Source organism: Thunnus thynnus, chromosome 2 (assembly GCF_963924715.1).
Source record: "Thunnus thynnus chromosome 2, fThuThy2.1, whole genome shotgun sequence".
Taxonomy (NCBI): domain Eukaryota; kingdom Metazoa; phylum Chordata; class Actinopteri; order Scombriformes; family Scombridae; genus Thunnus; species Thunnus thynnus.
The window spans coordinates 36,305,844-36,329,633 of NC_089518.1; the positions used below are offsets into that span (position 1 = coordinate 36,305,844).

The window sequence follows — 23,790 nt, forward strand, 5'->3', positions numbered from 1 at the left end:
ACACAAACCGAGCCCCAATGGCCACAGGATTTGAATTTCTGACAGATAAGGTACAGGAATCTAGATCATCATCGGATGAGTCGCTTGATATGAAAAACCAAATGGGTGCAAAATGCTGTAAAAATGAACCAGTGTTGTAGTTTTGTGTCACTGTTAAAGCAATAACCTGTGAGATTTTTACCAAATAACTAATAATATCCCAACACTGATTCAACCTATGACCAATAACAGTTTTCCCATTTGTACTTCTAAACACTCTGTCGAGGGCTGGGTGATATAGCTGAAATCAGACTCATTATATTAAAGCAAATAGAGTATTTTTCCCATGTAAATGTATATTACAGAGCAACCCGGTGGCCTAATGGTTAAGTTGCATGACAGCAACGTCCTCGGCTCGACCCTCGTCACCTATCATACCTCCCTCTCTCCCTATGTTTCCTGTCTCTCTACACTGTCAAGCAAAAAAGCCAGAAGAAAAATAATAAAACAAATTACAATATGGCAAATCTTTGCCAAATCCCATATTAAGTGCTGTGTAATGCATACAAGTAGACAGATGTGCAGAAGAAAATTTGAAATCCCACACAGCGTCAGCACTAATTTAATTTAAAATGCAACATTTCAGTCATAGACTTTTGTCAGGCATTGTAAAGTTAGTGCTGATAGTTTGTGGGAATTCAAACTGTCTTTTGCAAAATTACACATAAAATTGTAGTTGATATGCAATGAAGTGAACAGTTCATCTGTTATCCATGACATCAGAAGAAAGAAATCACTTACTTACCTACTTAAAATACCATATTTTGTTAGTTTAAAAGTAAAATTTGCTGTCAGGGGTTCTGATCTGTCCGCTTAACTTTGCAGAAACCAGTTTTGCCACAATACTAACACACTACTAACTACTCTAACACTAGCACTTACTGAGAAGATATAAACACAGTAATGACCGTTTGCCACCAAAAATGTCACCAAACAAACACAAAAAGAGACGTGTGCAGATTTAGCATCAGCCTTAACAACTAGTTAGGACATTTACCCCTAAACTTCCTCCCATACAGGAAAGCCTTAAAACACATATTTTATGAGACCAAACTTGTGATTTTCAGAGCTTTTCTTCCACTTAACCAGGACAAAACCTGCAGTCCTGGTTAAGTGCAGTAAATAAGGGGAAATGCTATTTGATTGTAAATATACCCTTCAGTCTCATAATGAGCCTTCAAGAATTATTTTTTATAACACAAGGAAAAGATCCACACGAGTCAATCCCACATACACTGTCCTGCTGTCAGAAACACTCGTTAGAGCACCAAATCATTAGAGCACCACAGTCCCCAATAGTCCCCTATAAAAAATCTGTCTTGAATTTTTAATGAAACTATATGTTTTTGAGCTGTTTTTACAGATTTACATCTAAAAACGTTTGGGTTTGGGGTTGAGAGACACAGACAGGAAGGTCAGAAAGATTTAACATATTGCTGGTTTTGAAGAAAATGCCATTTGATGATAAACCTCTTAAAACAAGTAGAGTTTTACTGAAAACAGGTGAAAATCTCACCATATTGGCAGATTATTTTGCTTGTTGTAGGAAGCTTTAGGATTCAATATCAGGTTAAATGTCTTGTTTCTAGCCTGATCAGGTCAATTATATCCCCCCACTTTGAAGTTAAAGTTTACCATTTGCAACTAAAAAAGCTCAGAACTTCTTCATCTAAGCCACTGAGTGAAAAGTGCTGCACCGTTCATCCAGTTTAGTTTGCAGTCTGCGTTCCCTCCCTCCCTCCCTGTGCTGATGTCAGGTGACCCTACCTGTCCTTATCAGGCTGAAAGCGGGAAAAATGCTGACGCAGACTTTCTGTCTCATAGGACTGAGTGAAGTCAGGTCCCTTCTGTCAAGTTTTTCCTCAGACATCATCCCTCCTGCCTTTATTTTGCCCCAGACTGTCATCCATCAAATGATGTTTTTCCCCCCAAACTCCGCTCTCTGTTTTGCCTCGTTTCCTCTTCAATACTTTCCTCCAGTTCCAGTATTTTTCTTCCTCTCGGCTCCCTCCCGCAGCACCGAAACGTGCCCGCAGTGCATGTCTCATCCCTCAGGGGGTTCTGATTTGACCTTTTCCTCTGATCACATGGGTGGTTTTGAGCCCCACAGGGGAGGGGGGGGGGACCACAGCGTGAACACCAGTCAGCGGCGACCCGGTCACCACAGAGGAATTATCACTTTGGCTTGAGCGTTAATCCACTAAGGGGGCCTTGGAAAAGGCAGTTTCCGCTAATATACATATTCTGTCCAACAGCAGTCAGATCCTATTAGCGCTTTTAATGTCATACTTCACTGCTGAACCCCAATGGGCACAATGTCGACGGATATGAATACCCGTGCTGAGGATATTACCCCCTCGGCACAGAGGAAGTCAGAGATAGTCGCTTTTAAACGAGTTCACGGTATTTGCCTTCACTGTGCTCCTCTTTTAATTTGAGTTTGAGCTGACGTTTTTTCTTTCTTTCTTTTTTCCAGTCAGTGTCATCAAACTCAAGTTGTGAAGCGTGTCGGGCAGCGGCAGCAGCAATCAGACGTACTGTTGAGATTGTTTTTTTTCTGACGGCGGTGGCTTGAAATGTTCTGCAAAAAGTGTTTTTCTTCATGAGAGAGATCACCTTGGTGGGCTGAAGTCACACTGAGGCTGCATGTCAGTGACTGCAAATTACATGTGGACTAAAGAGTGATACTGAGATGAAAAGTGATGAAATTCAAAGGTCCACAATACCTGTAATATACCATAATATATATGACTGTCTGATATTTATGTAATCTTTTAAAAAGTCAGTCATTCATCTGCTTTGTTGCATACTGGACCACAGTTGGCTCCAAACTCATTGTGATGTCACAAATCATCCTTGTAGGTACACGTGTTAAACTCAGATTTAAGGTGAAAACAAACATCATTCTGCACAGAGAAGATCAAACTTCTAACTGAAGTGCGGCTGGTTGAAGCTCAACGAGGGCCTCAGCTTAACTCGTGTACGTTTAGCTTGAGGAGGAAAAACTTCCACAGTTCGTAGTATCTTCTTACAGGAGTATTCAAAGCCAAGTTCTCTTAATCAGCAAACTGTACTACAGTAAGAAACCCGTGTGGCTCGGGTCCTTACTAGAGCCTCAAACTCTTCGAAACCACAGGATCACCCTCGTAAAACAAAAGCGACCTGTACCTCTTAAAGTGACAGTAAACTACTTCACTGTTTTAACACGTTTACATCAACATCAATTAAACCAAATGATTATTAGCTGAACTTAAACAAATTACTATTGATTAACTTATTCAATGACTTATACGTAATTTCAATTTACATGAATTGTTTAACAAAATGTAACTGAACATGCATAAACATAACTTGGTTCCCACATGAAGTAACAAAAAGAAAAATGCATTTTTGGAGTGGAGGGGGGACTTTAAATTCTGACTAAATATTCATCAATTAAAGTTAGTTTTGAAAAATAACATGCATCACTAACAAACCCACCTTATCTTTGAGAAAAACACAAATCGATGGCCGAGGAGCAAAACCTCCTATCTGAAAAATGCACTTTTTTGAGAAAACTTGTTTAAAATATACCCAATACATAACACACTGTTTTTGGATTATATTACTATATTATGTGGTGTTTTTTACGGTATCTTTGTATGGTTATTACGGTATTGTTAACACATAATATAGTAATATAGTCCAAAAACACAGTGTATTATATATTGGGTATCCATAACAAATAGCATTCTGCAAGAAAACAACAAGTTTTATTTTTTAGGTTTTCTCAAAAAAGTGCATTTTTCAGATAGGAGGTTTTGCTCTTCGGCCATCGAAATAGAGAAATCTCTCAAGTGAAATAACCAAAACTTGTGAGCTCATTTAAGAATCCATAACATCCTGTATAAGGAGGTTTAATACCATGGAGACACAGAATACTGGTTTGTTACTGGCTGGAAGGTGTCTAAATACCTCCACACACAGCTCCAGGTGACATCGACTGTCAGTAACCATAGCAACAATACTGAGGCTTCACATTATCTCTCACTAATGAAACAAAACTCAAGCAAACTTATAAATTGCAAAAATTCTGTGGTGACATCGTTTTAAGCAGGAAATAGAAAATAACATCTGACACGTAAAATAAAACCATCAGGTTCGGGGACCTCGGGAGTGCACAGAGGTCAGGAGATATTTATTTGTTTTATTGTCTTTCATGTGACAGTTTTATACGCTGCAGCAATTTCAGGACGTGGTAATGATAAAAGATTATGTGCTCAACATAAATCTAAAAAAAAAAAAAAAAAAAATCAAATGTAGTCATAAAAACTGCACTCAGAGATCTGCGGTTAAGACTTTTCTGTGAGATCACGGTGCTTCACTGAGACATAAGTAGTGCAGAGTGTAGAGCAGCAGAATTCATTACCTTTTACAGTCTGCCATATTGTAAACATTACACATGTGCGCTGATGCGTGCATAACTGGCGATACGGTTGGAAGCTCAGCAAGTCCAAAATTAAACACTGAAAGGTTGTATTGGGGAATCAATAAAAAGCATCTTTACAAAAAAAACTCCTTTACTTAATGTATTTAGAAACGATGACAAATTTCACAACTGCTTCATTGGTTCTTTAGGTCGGAGCTTTATGTTGCTTAACATGAAATGAAACAGGATCGGGACTAAAAGTAGCAGGATTCAGATGAAACAGGAAGAGATAAATTGGGACCAATCAGGACTACGAGGAAATTTAACCCTCTACCACACATGTAGCAGTTACATCTCATCATCGTTAATGACGTTTAGTATTTGGCAGCAATAAATGATGTCATTTTGTTATGAACCCTGAAAAGCCCAGTGTGATTAAAAGGGTTTATACTAAACATATTAAAGGATGTGGCTGGTGATTTTCTATCTTTTTCTTCAGAGCCAAACCAATAATGAACTGATCTACTTACAAGTCTTGTGTGTGTATCCAAAGCCTGATATACTGACTATTGAAAACTGGTCCAGGTCTGAATGCTTGACCCCTACAGTGAGGGGATCCGGTGGCTCTGTTATGCTTTGGGGGGGGCATTTTGCTGGCATGGTTTGAGTCCCCTTAGAGGGAGGGGTCACTGCTAATCAATGCAAAGTTATTCTGAGTGATCACCTTTATCCTATGATGAAATATTTCTATCCTGATGGGAGTGGTCTCTTCCAGGATGACCCCATCCATAGGGCACGAGGGGTCACTAGATGGTTTGATGAAAACGATGTGAATCATATGTTATGGCCTTCACAGTCACCAGATCTCAACCCAGTTGAACACCTATGGGAGATTTTGGTCCGACGTGTCAGACAGCGCTCTCCACCACCATCATCAAAACACCAAATGAAGGAATATCTTTTGGAAGAATGGTTCATCCCTCCAGTAGAGACTTGTAGAATCAATGCCAAGGCTGAGAGGTTAAGGCCAAACCATGCCAGCAAAATGCCCCCCAAAGCATAACAAAGGCACCGGATCCCCTCACTGTAGGGGTCAAGCATTCAGGCCTGGACCAGTTTTTCCTTTAATTTGTCACCCGTCTGTAGTCCTTTGTGCTGTAGACTTCCATTGTTGTCCAAAAACTATTAAAAACTAGTTAGTGAGCCTCACCGCTGCACTGGGTGACATGTTTCTTCATTATAAAGAGTTTGGTCACGTTAGTTTGTTTAGCAACAGCTCCAAAGACTAATGACAGCGATCATGTTTTCAGTATCCAGAGAGTAGTTCGGCAGGAACGTGGTTCTGTTTACAGAGCTTTGCTAGCTTGTTGTGCTACATATCACAGCCTCTTGACTTCATACTAAATTTATTTGCAGTGTAAAATGTAATACAAAGCCAAGCTCTGTAAAAAGAACCGTATTCCCACCAAACTACTCTCCAGAGACTGAAAACGTGATCGCTGTTATTAGTTTTTGGTGCCGTTTCTGAACAAACTAACCTCACCAAACTCTTCGTAATGAAGTAATATGTCACCCAGTGCAGCAATGTGGTTCACTGATGTGTTTTTAATAGTTTTTGGACAACAACAGAGGTTTACAGCACAGAGGAATAAGATATATCAGGCTTTTGGATACACACACACACAATACTTGTAAGTAGATCAGTTCATTGTTGGTTTGGCTCTGTGCATGAGATTTGTTGACAAGAAGAAAAATGTAGAAAATTGCCAGACTTATCCTTTGAAGTAAAAACTCTGCTTCAGCTCTGCTCAGGTTAATTCTTTATTGAATCCCAGAACTCATTCTTTGAAATCCTTGGCATTACTGCCCGGACCTCCGTCCTGATGGTGCTATTCTCGAGGTGCCCTACATTTTGATTCCCTACAGGAACGGCGACTTGCAATGCCAGGAATTCAAGCCTTGAGGGGCAGGTGATATATTTGGACATGGTGCTGCATGTTGCCGAGCCCTGCTGTCCTTCACTGTTGTATTTCACCAGCGTGTCGGGCTTGGTGGCACACTGCTCCGGTACAATAAGCCTGTTGTTATTTCAATCTGTCAGGACGCATGTAGTACACGTTACCCGCAAGCCTCTTTAGCTTCATACTGTACAGTGTTTGGGTGATTATGACAAGTCACATGGGCTCCTGAATGCAAGAGAGGGATGCAACAATATTTACTCAGATAACTGAGTACAGTTTTAAACTACTGGTGCTTTCTGAGTGAATCTTCTTGCAGCTGTTTCTAATTATTTAGCAGATTAAGAGATTGCAGTAAACATGAGATAAGCACATTAAGTAAACTTATTTTAGCTTGACAATACATTACATTTCAGACATTGTCAAAAGACTTTTATGGTCCAGAAACACCGAGCCGAACGTGAGCCATCAGTGGACCGACACTGAAGCACAGTTCAGTATCAGTGACTGTCCACTGCCTGTATTGTTTGCTGAATGTCTGATTATTGTTCAGATGATTGTGCGTGCTGAAACAGGGGTCGAAACAGTCTTTTTTACTTCTTAACTTTTCCAAACTTTATTTGAGATTCTGTTAAAGTGTTTTTCTTTTTCTTATGATTAGAGATGCATTGTGGAAAAGTGGATGATTACCTGAAGCAGAGCTCCACACACACACCCCTACTGTTTGGGCTTTGTTGTGATAAAAAACATCAATATTCATGATCCACTGAACTCATTGGCTTATAATATTGCTAGCCCACATCCTTGCTTCAAACTGAACTAGAAAAGTTAGATAATAAATATCAAAAGATGTGACATCATTTCAGAATCGGTTTGTTTGAATGATGCTGTTTCATTACTTCAAAAAGTTGGTAAAATGCTTAAACACTTAACCAGGGGAACCAATTTTGCACCTCAGCATGTGTTTTTCCAGGTTTTATATGTGTAGAAAGTAGTATAAAACCCTCTGTGTCACCAGAGGTTGGTTGGTTGGTGCTGAAGACTACAAGTTTGATAATGAAAAAAAAAATCTGAAGGTGTTGAGTTAGAAAAAATTAGCTCCTCATCTCGGCTAGCAAAGATGGCTAGCAGCTCCAGGCTACATTAGCCGCTACTAGCATAACAAACCTGTAACTCCGAACCAAACTATCAGTGGTCAATTTGCATTGTGGGAAATGTAGGTGCCAGGTTATGACAAGGAATGTATGGAATAAAAAAAAAGACTGTAAATGTTACAGGAGTGCAATGCTAAATTGGTGGAGCACAGTTTTAAAGGTTCACATTTTTTTAATCTGTCTTGAAACAATTGTTACATCCACAGATTTAAAATAGTCAGAATTAGTTATTGGTTAATGACCGTCTTCCAAAGTTAGACTCTTTTTTCCACAAGGAAATATTGAGGAAACACAAACAGACTATAAAAGTTACAGAGAATATCCATCTGACGTGACCAAATCACACAGCTTTGCTTCTACTGAATGCATTTTTACACAAAACAAGGATCCCGTCTCTTATATTGGAATCATGTTAGAAATGGATCTTCATGGCCAGTTTGAATAAGAGAACAAGATTGCTTTCCATGTTCATTTGAGCCATATGAATATGGTATAAAAAACTGTGAACTTATCCTTTAAATGGCATCTTTAATAACTGCAAAACTCACCCCAAGACCATGAACTTCCTGTTCTCTATAACACTTGATCTTTGAGTAAAGAATCTGAGAACGTCTTCGACCACCGGCAGCTATATTTAGGACGTGATGTAAGAGTCCACGCTGACATGAGCTGACAAGATCGGGATGTTTAAGACGACCTGAGGGTGACGTCATTTAAGACCTCTGTTATTACCCAGACGACACAGGCTGGCTCCTCTGAGCGCAACCTTTCTGTGGGTCTGATCGGATTCATCAGGTTACAGGACTGAAGCTGCGAGACAGCTGACTGGTGAATGATTTAGTGCTGCTGTGGAACATCAGTCAAACACCAAATCTCCGCTGGCCTCGACAACTTGTCAGTAGAAACTCAACCGACGTGAAGGTCTAATCAATGAGAAGTCGACTCTTCTCTGTGGGAAAATGTAAAGATCCGCTCTCCTGTGTCCGTCTTTTAATCCATCTCACATGATGTGCTACATGTAAAATCACCGGGGCATTGATTAACGAGTTTTTGAAGTTAACCCACATAATTTTAGTTTTTGCAGAGAATAACCCACACTGATGGAAAAAGAGTGTATTTGATTCAGTTTTTATTGAATATTTCTACTTAGCTGTGCTCACAGAGACAAATTTTAAAACTTGCTATCGCTATTTTAGAATCAACACTGGATTAATTGAACAAACAATTAATGATTTGGTTAAACAATTTGACAGATGTCAGAAAATGTGTTTTTTTTTTTCATTTTTTCAAAGCTGTCAGCTCCCAGTACTGTTTTTGGACATTGTTATCAATGCAGAACTGGTGGTTGCGGATGTTGTTTTTTTGGTGGATGTGGGTGGAAGTAGAGGACCTCCTCTCACATGTACAGGTGTTGATTGGTGATCACATGACGTGTCCTTTATAAAGAGAGAGCTCACTGCTTTATGCCGATATGTGTCAGCAGACTTTTCAGCATATTGTCTTCAGATGTCTTGTTTTGTTTAATTAAAGATATTCAGTTTACCATCGTGTATGACACATAAAAGCTTCAAATCCTCCAATTTGAGAAGCTGCAGACAGCCAATTTTTTTTCTTTTTGAATTTCTGCTGTAAAAAAATGACAGAAACGATTACGCGATTATAAAAAATAGTTGCCAATTAAAGTTTCTGTCAATCAGCTACTTCAGCTCTAGTTTTTATGGATTTCAGAGAAAATTCTTGCAAGAATAATTTGGTTATGTTCAGATCTAAAAGCCTGCCTTTAAGAAAAGAATGGAAAACACAGTTACGTGCATGTAGCCTGTGGTTTTATATGCCTGTCATCTCACATATATTTGTGCCTCTATATAAATAAATATCTGTCTTTTTTAATTTAGATGTGAAGGATGATGAGAGTTATTGTTGGTATAAATGAAGCTGAGAACCAAATCTAATCAAATAAAGAAATTCAAGTCTGGAAAAAGAAGAAAGACGAGCCTGACACTGTGTGTGTGTGTGTGAAACTGTTTTTTGCTCTTATGATTATTTTAACCACAGACCTAAACCACACAGAGAGGAGGCCTGAGGGCTTCTATAGAGACCTGCACTTTAATCTGTGCGGGGGTGTTTTCTTTTTTTTCCATTTGTTCCTATCTTGCCGACCACTCCAGGTGTTTGGGGGGGGAAGTTCTTCACTTTGAACTCCAGAAGGGCCTTTACCCAACTGTGTTCGAACATGCCGGGACATCCCACCTGTCTCCCTGCCGTCTCCTTTTTTTCCCACAAACCCCCTCCTCTTCCTTTCCCTTGTCCTCCACCCCCTCCTCCTCCTCCCTCCCCCTCCTCCTAAAACACTGACTCAACCATTTCTGTCTTTACATCCTCACATCAACAAATTATCCTCCCCGTCAAAGGCAGGGGAAACGTAAAGCGGCGAGGCAGGATGTGTTCTCATGCGTTTACAGGATTGGAGGTGGTTGTAGGTATGTCACAGCTTGCTGTTTCGAGCTTTACTGTAATTATACTGATAACACAGCAGGAAAGAAGCAGGGGTTCGTCCTTATTCTGCCTGGGAATCACAGCTCTACTGCTGAGTACCGTGTTTAAGGCTTTTTAAGAGAGATTACAAGTTGTTGCAAGACACAAGAGGTGTTTTTCTAAAGTGCACAGCAGCAAATTTCATTCCTTTTCACTTCAGTTCGACCCGTAAATGGAGACAGAGACATCTTAAGGCTCGAATCACCAAAAGTATCGTCTATGCTGATACTGTCTGAAAATCTTCTTTCATCCCAACAAATCCTCATAAAAAAAACTACAGTAGGTCTAAAATTCAGGTCGGCGAAAACGACCTATAGTTACGTTTACGCTATCTAGCGACTGTAGTAATGGCTTTTCAAAACTTTTACAAATCAATTTTAGAAAATAGTGATGTTTTATGGTGTGACAACACTGTGATTAAGGTCTGGTTGGGTTTAGGCACAAAAACCACTTGGTTGGTGTTGGGAAAGCTCATGGTTTGGGTCAAAATGATCACTTGAAACCTGGTTTTCATTCCCTTTAAGTTACGCAACCTTCATTGTCATGGCAACAGTAAATACCACAACATTACGTTTTTTTTAAAATGTCCCAACTTGCGGTTTGACCCAGGCAGTAACCTCCGGGGCTGTAAAATGAAGCCAAAAAGCCTTGAATGACCACTTGAGGCTACAAAAGCGAGTCAATCCCCATAGACCCCCATGTTAAAATGTCCAACTTTACAGCAGAAATAAACATGTTTACAGCCTGGTACAAAAAACGGTTTTGGTCTCTGTAGCTAATTTCCTCTTTCATGACAACTGTACGGGGGGTGAATTTTTTAAAAACTCACCCGTTATTTATTTTATTAAGCCGTAAAGTTATGCATGATGAAGGACATGGCTGCTTTGAGTGACAGGGCCGCCAGCCGCTAGGTGGCTTGTTTCAGCCATTCGGCCCCGCCTCTTTGCCCATTTTTGATTGGCTGGGAGTTAGGCAGCGTCATGCACTGCCGTCCATATTTTTATACAGTCTATGGTTTGAACTTGCAGTTGGAAAATGGGCAGCAGAGTCTAGACTATCTATCCAGCTATCCACCCAACCCTGTTCCGCCTAACAAGTCAAAATCATCATATCAAGTCAATTTATATTGACGTCATCTGAATTGCATCACTAGATGGCGTAACATAACTATAGGTTGTTTTCGTGGGCCTGAATTTTAAACCGATACTGTCATTTTTCTTGTGAGAACTGGCTGTTTATCCTCCTCACAGTGGAAAAATGCTTTGAAGCAGCATTCAGACCATCGCTGGATGCAGAAACTACAACCTGGCTGAAGTAATTCTGTCAGGATTCACATCTCTTTTACCGCCACCACATCTCCTCTTTGACAGGGCCTTCAAATGAATTATTTATGAGCAAATACAGATCTGAACAACTAATTAAATGAATAAAAAGTGCAAAGAGAAGTTTAAACGTAACCCATTTTTATCATACAGCAGCTGCGATCAGGAAGGAGCTTCCATCTTAACGGCGTCAGATCACAAACTGGCAAACTACAGAGGGGATGTAGGCAACATTAAATACATTTAAATGATCTTAGATCTGTCCATGTTCTGCATATGCTCTCAATATAAAATATATCTAAAAGAAGATGTTGGCAAACAAGTTATCTCTGTCTCAAAAGTCCAACTCATTGAGTTTTAAATCTCCTAAATAAGAACGTCGGTGGGCTTCAGCCTCCTGCACAGAGGAACAAGGCGACTTCACATCCCATGAAAGCCTCGAGCAAAACACGACAACTTTAAAACATCAAAATAAGTCACGAGCCGGGATACGAGGAACCCGACAGCGGGGTTTAAAGAATGTAAAACAACAGAACACCTCAGAGCGAAACCCTGGATGTTCGCCAATAACCCAGCAGAGAACGACGTGAATAAAGCTCATCACAAACTTCTCTCTAACTTTGAAAAGAGCTCAACCTTCTCTCAGCAGAGGCAGCGGGAGTCGGCGGCGGCAGCTTTTTTTTTTCCTTTTTAGCAGCCGGGCCCGCTGCCGAGCTGCATCATGCTCTCTCATTGCCATTATCATCCACAAAGTCAGTATCCGGCATGCATTATAAATGAGACACATCTACTCAGACAACAGAGGGATGTGCAGCAATCCCTACTGATGATACATACAGCTTTTACCACCTTTCTCTGCATATACACACTCTCAACAACTCCATCCGTCAGTCATGCTAACCTGGTAATGTCCCCCTGTGAATAATACATGAGCAAATACCCATCATCCTAAAACTGCGAGCAGACAGGAGGGAATTTAAACCGGTGATACTAGAGAGGTAAAATAGGACAGGACAGAAAAAAGGGGGGGAGCACCTACCGCATACAGAGATCCCTCGTAGATACAAGCTCCTAGGATGACAGAGAGAAACAGCATTAGCATTAGAGAGTCCAGTCATGATCACACGTCTGGTATTCATATGTCATGTGACAGTATTTTTTTTTTTTACGGATTATGTAAAAATCTGTATTTATCATTCTCGCAGACACTCGGGTCAAACAGCGGATCAGCCGTATAGAGGACGAGGAATCAATTTCCTTCAAACTGTAGGATGTGAGTTCCTGTAAGACCTCTGAGTGTGTGTGTGTGTGTGTGTGTGTGGGTGTGTGTTGCCGTCAAACTCTAAAAGTGGTCGATACGTCTCCGCAGCACGGACACAATGGTCAGGTGAATAAACAACATCTGAATCGCAGCGGGAGACAGGAGAATAATTCAGGGACACAAAGTCAAAATCTCCCTGACTTGAAGCTAATACATGAAATAATCATAGTTTTTAAAGTTCTCTTTGTTACAAGAAGTCAAATTTCAGTGATGGAAGAAGTATTCAGATCCTTTACTTAAGTAAAAGTATCAATACAACAATGTAAAGATGCTCCAAAAAGTCCTGCATGAAAAATCCAACAACTACTAAGTATTATGAGCTTGATGTAGTTAAAGTATTGCAGTAAAAGTACATAAGTATTATGAGCTTGATGTAGTTAAAGTATTGCAGTAAAAGTACATAAGTATTATGAGCTTGATGTAGTTAAAGTATTGCAGTAAAAGTAGTGGTTTGGTCCCTCTGACTGATATATTATTATATATGACATCATTAGATTATTAATAGTGAAGCATCAGTGTTAGAGCAGCATGTTACTGTTGTAGCTGCTGGAGGTGGAGCTAGTTTACACTACTTTATATACAGTTAGCTAGTTTAGTCCAGTGGTTCCCAACCTAGGGGTCGGGGCCCCTCCAAAGGGTCAGCAGATAAATCTGAGGGGTCGTGAGATGATTAATGGGAGAGTCTCTCTCCTAATAATCAATAATGTCTCATGCTGTGTCTCAGATCGCTTCACTTCTGTACTTACACTTAACATTTTGAGTGTATAAGTGTGTTCATACTGAGAAGTATGGAAAAATGCACTGTGAGAACCCGGATGGTGCACTCAAAACGGTCAAAAAGCTGAGTGTGGAACTATGGACACGTCTCGCCCTCAATGGTCGCCATCTTGGCTACGTAGCGGAAGGGGAGGGACCTTTTTTCAAACTGGAAATGGTGCCGAGTATGTTGTAACTACGGTGAACATCGGCGCATTATACAAATGTAAGTTATACATGTGTTTTTTAGCACTAAGCACCACTATACTGTTATCAGATATAAGCCGTCAGTATGTTTTTTGGGTTAATTTAGCAGTCTGTGATGATTTGGTAGCGCGAACGATAACGCGAATGCTAACGCTAGTTAATGCTAATTTGCAATCGTCATTTCCAGTAAGTGCACAACGGCTGTGTTTGATTTGAGACAACACTACCCTGTAGAAATTCACGCGCTACGCCAGTAAGTACATAGTGTACACAGTGTACTACATGAAAGTGTCCGAACAGAAGTATGTGATTTGAGACACAGCTCAGGATTATTGTCATTTTCTCAGACTCAGTTTGTCACGCTAAGCCCTACATTGACAAACGAAGACGTGACTACAACTCGATTTAGCTCAGTCAGACTGCTAATGTTATTAGCTTCAGCTGAACTTTGTCCCTCATCTCTTACAGTAGTCTCACACCGGTTCCTAAATGGACACAATGCAAACGAGCGAACGAGCGAACATCAGATTGTTTCAATGTTTCCCAGTGAAGATGTCTGAACCTGCGAACAGGCTGAACGACGTGTTGCTTCTTTGAAAAATCGCTCGCTGTATGTTAGGAAGAGGTGTCAGTCTGAGGGAATATTAATTTCCACGTACCAGCATGTATTATAATAAGACAGACTTAAAAAATACTGAACTAATCCTTTAATTTCACAATAAGGACACACAAACCCTAATATTCACACCTGATAGAACCACTTTTCCACTTTTATCTGCTGAAAGCCAATCAGAATTCAGTATCATAACTATTTTGTTTTATGTCAAATAAACTTTCAGTCACATTTAAACTCAAAGATCTTGAGCATTATCATCATATGGAGCCTGTAGATATTTTTAAAAAAACAAAGAAACATGCAACCTCTAGACTGAAATAGCGAGGCGCTGATGATTATCTCTGCTCAATTTGAGGGCTAAATGTTAAGAAAACAGACGGACACGCGCCTCAGCCTCAGCCCAGCCCGAGGTCTGAACCTCACTAAAACCCAGACTGGAGAAATGTGAGATGCCTCGGAAAGGGGGGGGGGGGGGGGGGGGAGTACAGCAAGAGGTAAACATTTACCATAATGGTCCACATGGGAAAACAAGAGTAGAGATACAGTTGTAATTCTCATACAAGATGCCAGAGACAGAGACTGTTTACTGCTTCATGCTGTTGTATCTTTATCTCTCTGAACAGGAGATCGTGTTTACTGCAGAATGTAATCAGGCGGTTGAAACAACTCTTGGCAGATGTACAAAGATGGTTTACAGTAGAGCTGAGCGATGTATAGATATGATACCGATATCATATGATATGAGACTAGATATCGTCTTTGCATGTTGTAATATCGCAATATGGCGTAAATTTAGTCTTTTCCTGGTTTTAAAGGCTGATTTACAGTAAACTGATGTCTTTTTCTGAACTTATGAGACTGTTCTAGCTGTTCTATTCTTTGCCTTTAGTCATTTTATCCACATTACTGATGATTATTGATCAAAAATCTCATTGTGTAAATATTTTGTGAAAGCACCAATAGTCATCCCTGTAATATTGTGGTGATATCAAGGTAGTTGATCAAAAATATTGTGATATTTCATTTTGTGGACATCGCTCAGCCCTAGTTTGCAGAACATTTCAGCTCTGCAGCAGGAGTAAACTGTTTCTGATGACCATTTTTAACAGGAGTCAGGATTTCCATGGTACACGGAGAAGAGAAACAGCCTTAAAGGGTCAAAAATAGCAACTTTTGTAGTAAAATAACAACTTTACTGTGCGAGATTTTAGATTTTCTTTAAAATAAATTGCAATGAATTGACACCTCAGTGAGAAAATACACTAATTTTCTCTACGTACTGCATTTAAAAAGTACAAAATCTTCATCTTTTTTCACACATTCTTCCATATTTTGAATGTGTCATAGTTTGCCAGACGAAAGAACTGGTTGAGGATTGAAGAGGCATCTCAGCTTAAGAAATGTTTAGTTTTTTAAACCCACTTTCACAAGATAATGATTTAATTAACATCATCTCTCCAGATATCAAACACTTTTTTTTTTCTCCATCACATTTTTCCTGCGATCACACATTTAAACGTCTCATCATCTTGTTTTTCGGTTTCATCATTAAAAGAGAGACGTGACACTACAAAGGCTTCACACGTGTGAAGTCGCAACCGCAAGAAAAATCATCATCCGATATCTCCGGATAGCGAGCATCATCATCATCATCTCAAGATCGTCAGATTATCAGCTAACAGTGACAACTCTCACAAGCCTCCCGAAGAGAAGAAATAAAAGATCAGGGGGGGGAATTTCATCTTTTGACAAACTTGTAACGACTTCAGAAGAATCACCATTAAAATGCTGCAGCCTGAACACCTCACTGTCAGGAAACTTCCCCCTCCGGATCATCTTCCCCTCCTCATCTCAGCATCCAGCACTTAACGTCAGTAATATTTCAACTTTTATAACTGTTTTGCTCTGCTTGCCAACACCCACGTGCTGTTGAAGGAGCATCTTTCTTTATGAAAGTTTGTGCTGCCAAACGGCTGAAGAGAGGATGCTAATGATTTTGATAAATATCTGGAGTCTGCTGCTGCTGCTGCTGCTGCTGCTGCATGTGAGCGAAGGGAAACTCGTGCCGAACTCTAATATTAATAAGTTTGATATGAGGAAATGGGGGGTTGAAACCTTGAATGGGTCAATTCAGTAACAGCACAACCTGCTTTAGATTCTGCTCCTGACTGATGGGAATTGTGTAGCTGTGCACGGTCAGACCTTTCCAGATTTGATGCAGAGTTATGAATATTTAAACGGCACAGAGGCTACAGAGCAGGATCGGTTTCAAAGACGTGTTTAGATATTTAAGAAAGTAGTGCATATTCACAACGGGGAGGGGGGGGGGTCAACTCACTTCACGTGTTGCTTTTTTCTATTCAGATTCCTTCACAGTCTGTAGAAAAGATTAAAATCACACGGGAGTTTCTTCTGGTTGATTATAAATATCCTGACATTTCTTCTTCACTTCTTTTAAATTAAGACTTTCTCAAACTGACTTTTCTATCTCGCTAAGCATCGATTTGGTGATTTGCAGAGTGATGTAATAGATTTCTTGTTAGATTTGGGATAAATGAGGTCTTTTAATGCATCTAGAGGACACACAAGTGTTGTTTCAACAGCATTGCTACAATGATACTTCAATGTGAAGCAGGTTCTAACCTCACAATCAGAATATAGTCACTGAAACGCTGTTTAAACAACTTTTTCAGCCTTGCCAATCACCTAACCAATGCCTCCTGGGATGTAAACATACTAGAAGGGATAAATCTAACTAATATGGTATAAGTTCCCTGCTCCACTTGATGATGAGGTAGAGGCATTCAAAAAAAAAACCCCACCATCAAATGATTCTTTGTGTGATATCAAAGAGTTTCCTTCACATCCGCTCCTTCTCTTTCTGGAGCAAATCCTGAGGCTGCAATCACACAAACTTCTCTGTTCAATCTCTGCTCTCAACCATGGGAAACAATAACCTGCTGAGGGGGAGTCCCAAAGCAAGGTCCTGGCCCCCTCCAGGGGTCCTTGAAGGAGGTCCGGGATGTCCTCAGCAACGTGAGGAATCATTTATATTCACCAGTGCTTCATTCAGTTGATGAAGGAGTAAACAGCTATTTTACTGATCACAACTTTCTCTCACCAGTCTCTCCTTGTAAACAGATTTATGATTCACAGCTGAAAGTAGAAGCTACGGGCTAAATCTGATGAAACTGTCCCCTCGGGTCATTAAAGATTTACTCTGTTTTACAAATTTGGGCTGTGTAGCTGTAACGTCAGCGTGTGTGTGTGTGTGTGTGTGTGTGTGTGTGTGTGTGTGTGTGTGTGTGTGTGTGGTGGTCCCTGACAACCCCTGACCTGCATAACAACCCGAACAACTGGTTTGGTGAAAGAGAGACCCAAAAAAAAAATACCAACCATGTATCCCAGTGGGGACGGTGAGGATCCCAACCAGAGCGCCAACAAATATCCACCATCCATCCATGTTCGCAGCCAAAAAAAAAGGGGAATTAAATCCAAAAAATCCAGTCAGGAAGAAGGGTAAAAAAAACGCGCGATGTGTGTTTTAATCTCTGTAGCTCTAATGAGAGCAGCTGTGCATTATTAGTGTCCCGACGTTGCCAGAAAAACAAGCAGCGAAAAGGTGCAAGAATCTTTTAAATTGTTATGGAAAGAGCAGGAGCGGAGCAGGAGCGGAGGCACGGAGCGCACCGGGTCCGACTCCTGAGCGCTGCGCTCCGGGTAGGAATGCGGCGCAGTCCCGAAAAACCTGGAGAAGTAATCCCCCCCACCCCTTCTTCTTCTTCTTCTTCTTCTTCTTCTTCTTTCTCCGCTTGCTCACTCACTGCTCTGCCGGTCTAAAGACTAAACTCTGCCTCTCCCCCCCCCTTAAAAAAAAAAAAAAAAAAAAAAAAATCACCAGATGCAAGGTGCTTTTTTTTTTTCCTCCTTCACCAGCAGCCGGTTTAAAAACCGAGAAGCATGACGGCGAGAGAAGGTGAAGCGGCGGGACATGCGCGGCGTTTGAAGTCACTTCTTGCGGTGCAGCGGTCTTCTTGTCCTCCCCAAGACCCCCCCTCCTCCTCCTCCCTCACCCTCCTCCCCCCCTCCCTCTCTCTCTCTCTCTTCTTTTTCTTGTTCGTCCTCCCCTCCTCTCTCCAGGAGGACGTCCCACCTCTCCTCTGCTGCTCCCACCCTCCACCACCTCCACCTCCACCTCGCATATATAATCTCATATGATGGGAGATGGGTTTTTTTGGGGGGGGGGCTGTAATCTCATTTACAGTTTGCAATCTTGAGTTTTAAAATATATAATAAATAATAAATAACTGTTTTCCTCCGCACAAACTCTCTGGAGTTTCTACTCAGCTTATCATAAAAACACAATTTTATCACCTGTGATGTCATTATAATATCTCTGTTTATTGCTTTAGGGGCATTTGGTAAGTCTGTGGTATTAAATACTCACTTTAATAAGTTTTTATGGTGTGTTTATGGTGATTTTTATCCCCGGTTATATCATTCTCAGTCTCCTGTGAGGAGTGTATGGTGACTTTACTTCACCTAATGGCATTTTTATCCTCTATGATTAGCTTTATTATAATCTAATCTTATTCTTATGGATATATCTATACAAATGTTTATTTGTAGAGTTCATTTCATACACAAAGGCAATTCAAAGTGCTTCATATAGTCCATTAAAGCAGCATAAAAAAGTTAAAATGTAAATTAAAAGAAGAGAAACTTTATAAATTAAAAAGGTATGAAGTTCAGTCAAAGACAGTGCAGAACCGACTGACAACATCTGCTACTAAATAGTGAGTTCAGGGCGATGATGTCATGCTATATGTCACTTTATATTAAATATGTGTTTAGAGCTGCAATGATTAATCAATTAGTTGATCAACAGAAAATTAATCTGCAACTATTATGATAATCCACTCATGGTTTAAGTAGTTCTTGAAGCAAAAGTACCAAATATTTGATGGATCCAGGTTCTTTAAATTGGACTTTTTGCTGCTTTTCTTGGTTTTACATCATAATGAATTCAATATTTTGGGGTTTTGGACTTTTTGTCGGTCAAATCAACACACTGGATGATGCCTTGTTGTGCTTTAGGATAGTGTGATTGTCATTCTTCATTGTTTTCTGATGTTTTATAGACCAACAAATGAATCAATAATGAAAATCCCTACATGTGTAAATCTATATCTATAAGTCTGTGGTTTTAAAACCTGGTGGTCGGGACTTCCTGAGGGGTCATGAGATGATTATCAGGGTTGGAAAACAAGGAAAAACTAAATTATTTTCACACTTTTTCTTTTTTTCCTCATAAAATACTGACAGTTTAACTTCTTCAGGCTTCTGAAGAATGTGTGATGAGATATTTACTCTTTGGTTGAACTTCTCACAGACATATACAACATGAGCAGAGCGGTCTTAAGTAGACATTTCTTTGTATGAAGACGTCACAAACCACAAAAGATTGGGAACCATCATTACGGCATCACTTTAATAATCCTACAAGGACTTCATTAAGCTTTTTCAGTGACCTTATGTCATTTTTATGTTTCACAAAGAACTGCTATGAGCTTCTCAGAGAAACATGTTTTCATTCATAGTTGCTGCATGTCGTGTAAAAGTTGGGAAACAGGTGATGAAGATGATCCAGATGAACTACTTCAGTCACATTTACAGCTGGAAAACACTTTTTTACTGTGACTTAAACATATTTTTATCACCTATTGTGATATAATATTCATATTATGTTGTTACAGCAATGATATCCAACTCTATGGTGCGTCAGATATGATATATTGTATTTATTAAAGTTATGACTTTAGTTTCATTAATAATTGCTATAAGCTTAGCGGAGGAATTCTTCCCCATTAATATGTGATGATGATTAAAAGTCAGCTCAACTTTAATATACTTTACAATAGTTTTATTCCCTTTATATCACTATCACATCCCTGGTGCAAGCTACTTTGACTCACTTAATGGCATTTTTATAATTTATGGTTACCACTATTAACATCAAGATGTTTTCATATTGAGTTTTAGTGTTCTCGTCTTGCTCTCAGAGGTTGTGTATTTTATTTTTATCACCAATAGTGTCACTATAATAATCCTATAAGGACTGTGGACAGTTTTTTTAGTGACCTTCATTCATGAAGTATTATTATATGATTTCTGGTGGCCTTATTAGTAGCTGCAGGTTGTCTAAGTCAGCTGATGTCTGTATAATAACCTTCTAAGCGGTCGTAGTATTACAGAGTGTGTGTGCAGCTCTGTCTTTGTGAGTGTAATGTTTAATCAGAGGGAGTGCAGGACTGAGATTCCTCAGTGTCACATGGCAGTAACCTGATCTCCACTCGGCCCTTTTGTCCTTTGCCAGAAACAGGGATCAGAATCAGTTTTGCCTTTGAATGAGCTTTCTTTCTGCCTCTTTTAATGCTGCTGTCTGCACCCAGCAACTATTTATAAGCAGGACACAGTGGAAGATTTAAAAAAAAAAAAAAAAGTAGAACTCTGACCTTCAGTGTGTGATCCATATGAGTTAGAGAGAATGAAGGTTTCCTCCGTTAGGAGCTACATCGCTTTGACACTTCATGTGGAGTCTGTCGCTAATTTAACTCAGACAGATTTATTCTCACATTGAGGTCAGATTTAACAAGGAGGGTAAACTGAGGTAATGTGGGTTCAACCTCTAATACAGCTATGGTTATAATGACTATAAATACTTTTTCATAAAAAGAACAAATAGCAAGTTATTTTTTTCCAGATATAACGTGACATTTATCGCAATTTCTTCCCTTTTTCAGTAAGGTCAAAGGTCAAGCAAATCATGTACCCCGGAAGGAAGGAAAATGACCCTCTGACTGTGAAACAAACCTGCCTGAGGGCATTTTTACATGCAACACTGTACATAATTATACTAATTTATTGAATTTAAATATATTATAAGCTCTTTAATATTTATTTATAAAGCCATTTTAAGAAAACAGCCAATATATCTCACATCTCCTCTGCAGTTTTAGGCAAATTCACTGCTTTACCACATCTCAGGAGCGCCTTGTTCAAGAAATCCCCAAATTCAAGTATTGTTTGTGCATCCAAAGTCTGATTTATCTTATTCCTCTGTGCCGTAGACCTCCGTTGTTGTCCAAAAACTATTAAAAACACATAAATGAGCCACATCGCTGCGCTGGGTGACATGTTCCTTCATTGTAAAGAGTTTGATCACGTTAGTTTGTTTAGAAACGGCTCCAAAGACTAATAACAGCGATCACGTTTTCATTCTCTGGAGAGTAGTTCCGTGTACGGCAGACACCACTGAGCGTTTACTAGCTTATTGTGCTACAGATCACAACCTCTTGACTTTTAAAGTGTCCATAATCTTTATAATGAAGGAACATGTCACCCGGTGCAACACTGTGGCTCGCTGACATGTTTTTAATCAGAAGAATGTAGAAAATCATCAGCCAAATCCTTCAAAGTCTTAATTGAGTCCCCCCACTGACTACACCTGTACCTGCTGTGGTCACATCTGAGTGAAGTGTAAGCTCACTGTTGCATTCAAGTGTATTTACTGCTGCTTCACTCTTATCCTCTATCAGTGTATCCATATCTCTTGTTTGCATTTTAAATTTTAAGGGTTGTCTTAATCTTTGTTAATGCTTTTGACGCTCTTGTTTGCATTGTTCCATATAAACAGGGTGACCATGCAAAATATAGTGTTTCTGTTCTTGTTGGACCATCCTGTATAAATAAAGGTTGAATAAATGAATGAATAAATATCATATTAATGCTGCAAAACCCATCAAACCCTCCCAGGATCCCTGAAGGTTCCCAGAGGCCTATTAGAGTCAAAATAGCGACGCAACAAACAAGTTTTTAAAGCTCCTGCCTGTCAACAGGAAACCTATTGAAGTCAGTTTCATCACTTTTTTACTATTTCCCCAATTTTCATTACAGTCTCTTCTCTCGCCTCCCTACTGCCAAATCCTATTACATTAGCTGCTGCAACAGCCTAATTTCCCCACAGGGACTGATAAAAGTTCCAACTTATCTCAATCTTACACTGAATATCAACCTGCGCAGCATCAGGGATGAATGTGTAATTGGCTGTACTAATTCAGCGCACACTGTTTGAGGAGACGTCTCCGCTCTCTCTCTGGAGTTTGAGGCGTCACGGTCTTGTTTTTACCTTCCAAAAATGACACTTTATGTTGTTAGCAGATGTTAAAATGTTGTTTGGAAAGGTTGTGAGTGCAGAAATGATGTTTTAAGGGCAGTCAGAAGGCCCTTATGGGGTGGAAAGACAGTTACAAGGATATTAAGCTGATTAAAATAAAACAGGTCTCAGTTAAAGATTCACTGGTTTAACCTCAAGCTTTTAATCCTGACCATGAATTTGGAAGATATAACTTAATGCAGGAAAAAAAAGAGCTGGAGGAGCTCAAATTCAAGGGCTAAAAATCCACTGAAAATGGACCTGAACTCAGCAGTTTTTGGGGGGAGTTAAGACATCACAGAGGCTTCAGTCTTACTTATAATGAAATCTTGGTGAACTTCCCCAGTTTAAGCTTGCTGCTATATCAGCATATATCTCCATCACTGCTTTTTTTTTCCCTCTGAGGATGTAAATGTTGACCCACACAGCCGGAGGGGGGGAGGCTGATGACCTGATGAGAACTTCTAGAGGAAATTTAGTCATTTTCAGCAATTTTTGAGGCCTCATTTGTCTTCCTCAAGTCCAGAAATTATGTTGTTTTTTTCATTATTGGCAGAAACCTTTGTGCACACATATATATATATATACTGAAGGTCATGCACAAGATTGTTTATAAATTATGAAAGTGTATATTTCTAACATACAAATCAATAACCATGCTTTAAGGCTCCAAGGGCCTTTGTGAAATATTGAGTGAAACATGACAGAAAGAGAAAATGGAAACTTCCACTTTGTCACAATGTTCATATTTATGAGGATTTTAGCTGCAACAGGTGGCGGGAAGCCTTCACGGGTCAGCTGCATGGACTGTGTCAATACTGCCCCCTGATGTTCACATGTAGTAACTACAGCTGAGTAAAACAAGCTGGTGTATGCTATGTGGCCAAAAGTATGTGGACACTTGACCAACTATGAATCAGTGTTTATGTTTCCTTTTATCTGTTGGTATATTTAAATGTCTGCAGGGAAATCACTGATCTGTTTAACAGACGGTTAATTCAGGGTGACAGCTCCCATTCTCAGTTTCATGTCTTACCTCTCAGTGGCAAAAACTAACAGATACTTTTTCATCCCCTCGGCCATCTCTCAACTGAACTCTGTGTGGAAAAAGTGACCTGGCTGCAGGGATTTGCTCCCATTCAGCCATGAGAGCATCAGTGAGGTCCAACACTGATGCTGGGTGATGATGAGGAGGAGGACTGGCTCACAGAAGTGTTGGACGGGTCTGTTACTTCCACACCAAACTTGGAAACTTTATG

General features: G+C 39.8%; 1 protein-coding gene across 2 annotated transcripts in view; it reads right to left on the reverse strand.

The window, feature by feature from the left end:
* Positions 1-18,360, reverse strand: part of fras1 (Fraser extracellular matrix complex subunit 1) — a 293,698-nt gene extending 275,338 nt beyond the window's left edge. For both annotated transcript variants that reach the window (XM_067572464.1, XM_067572456.1), the window contains exons 1-2: positions 17,713-18,360; positions 12,456-12,487 (exon numbers count right to left, since the gene is read on the reverse strand). In XM_067572464.1, coding sequence (XP_067428565.1) covers positions 12,456-12,487; positions 17,713-17,779 — 99 coding nt within the window. In that variant the 5' untranslated portion in view covers positions 17,780-18,360. The remainder of the gene's footprint in view (positions 1-12,455; positions 12,488-17,712) is intronic.
* Positions 18,361-23,790: the final 5,430 nt, after the last annotated feature.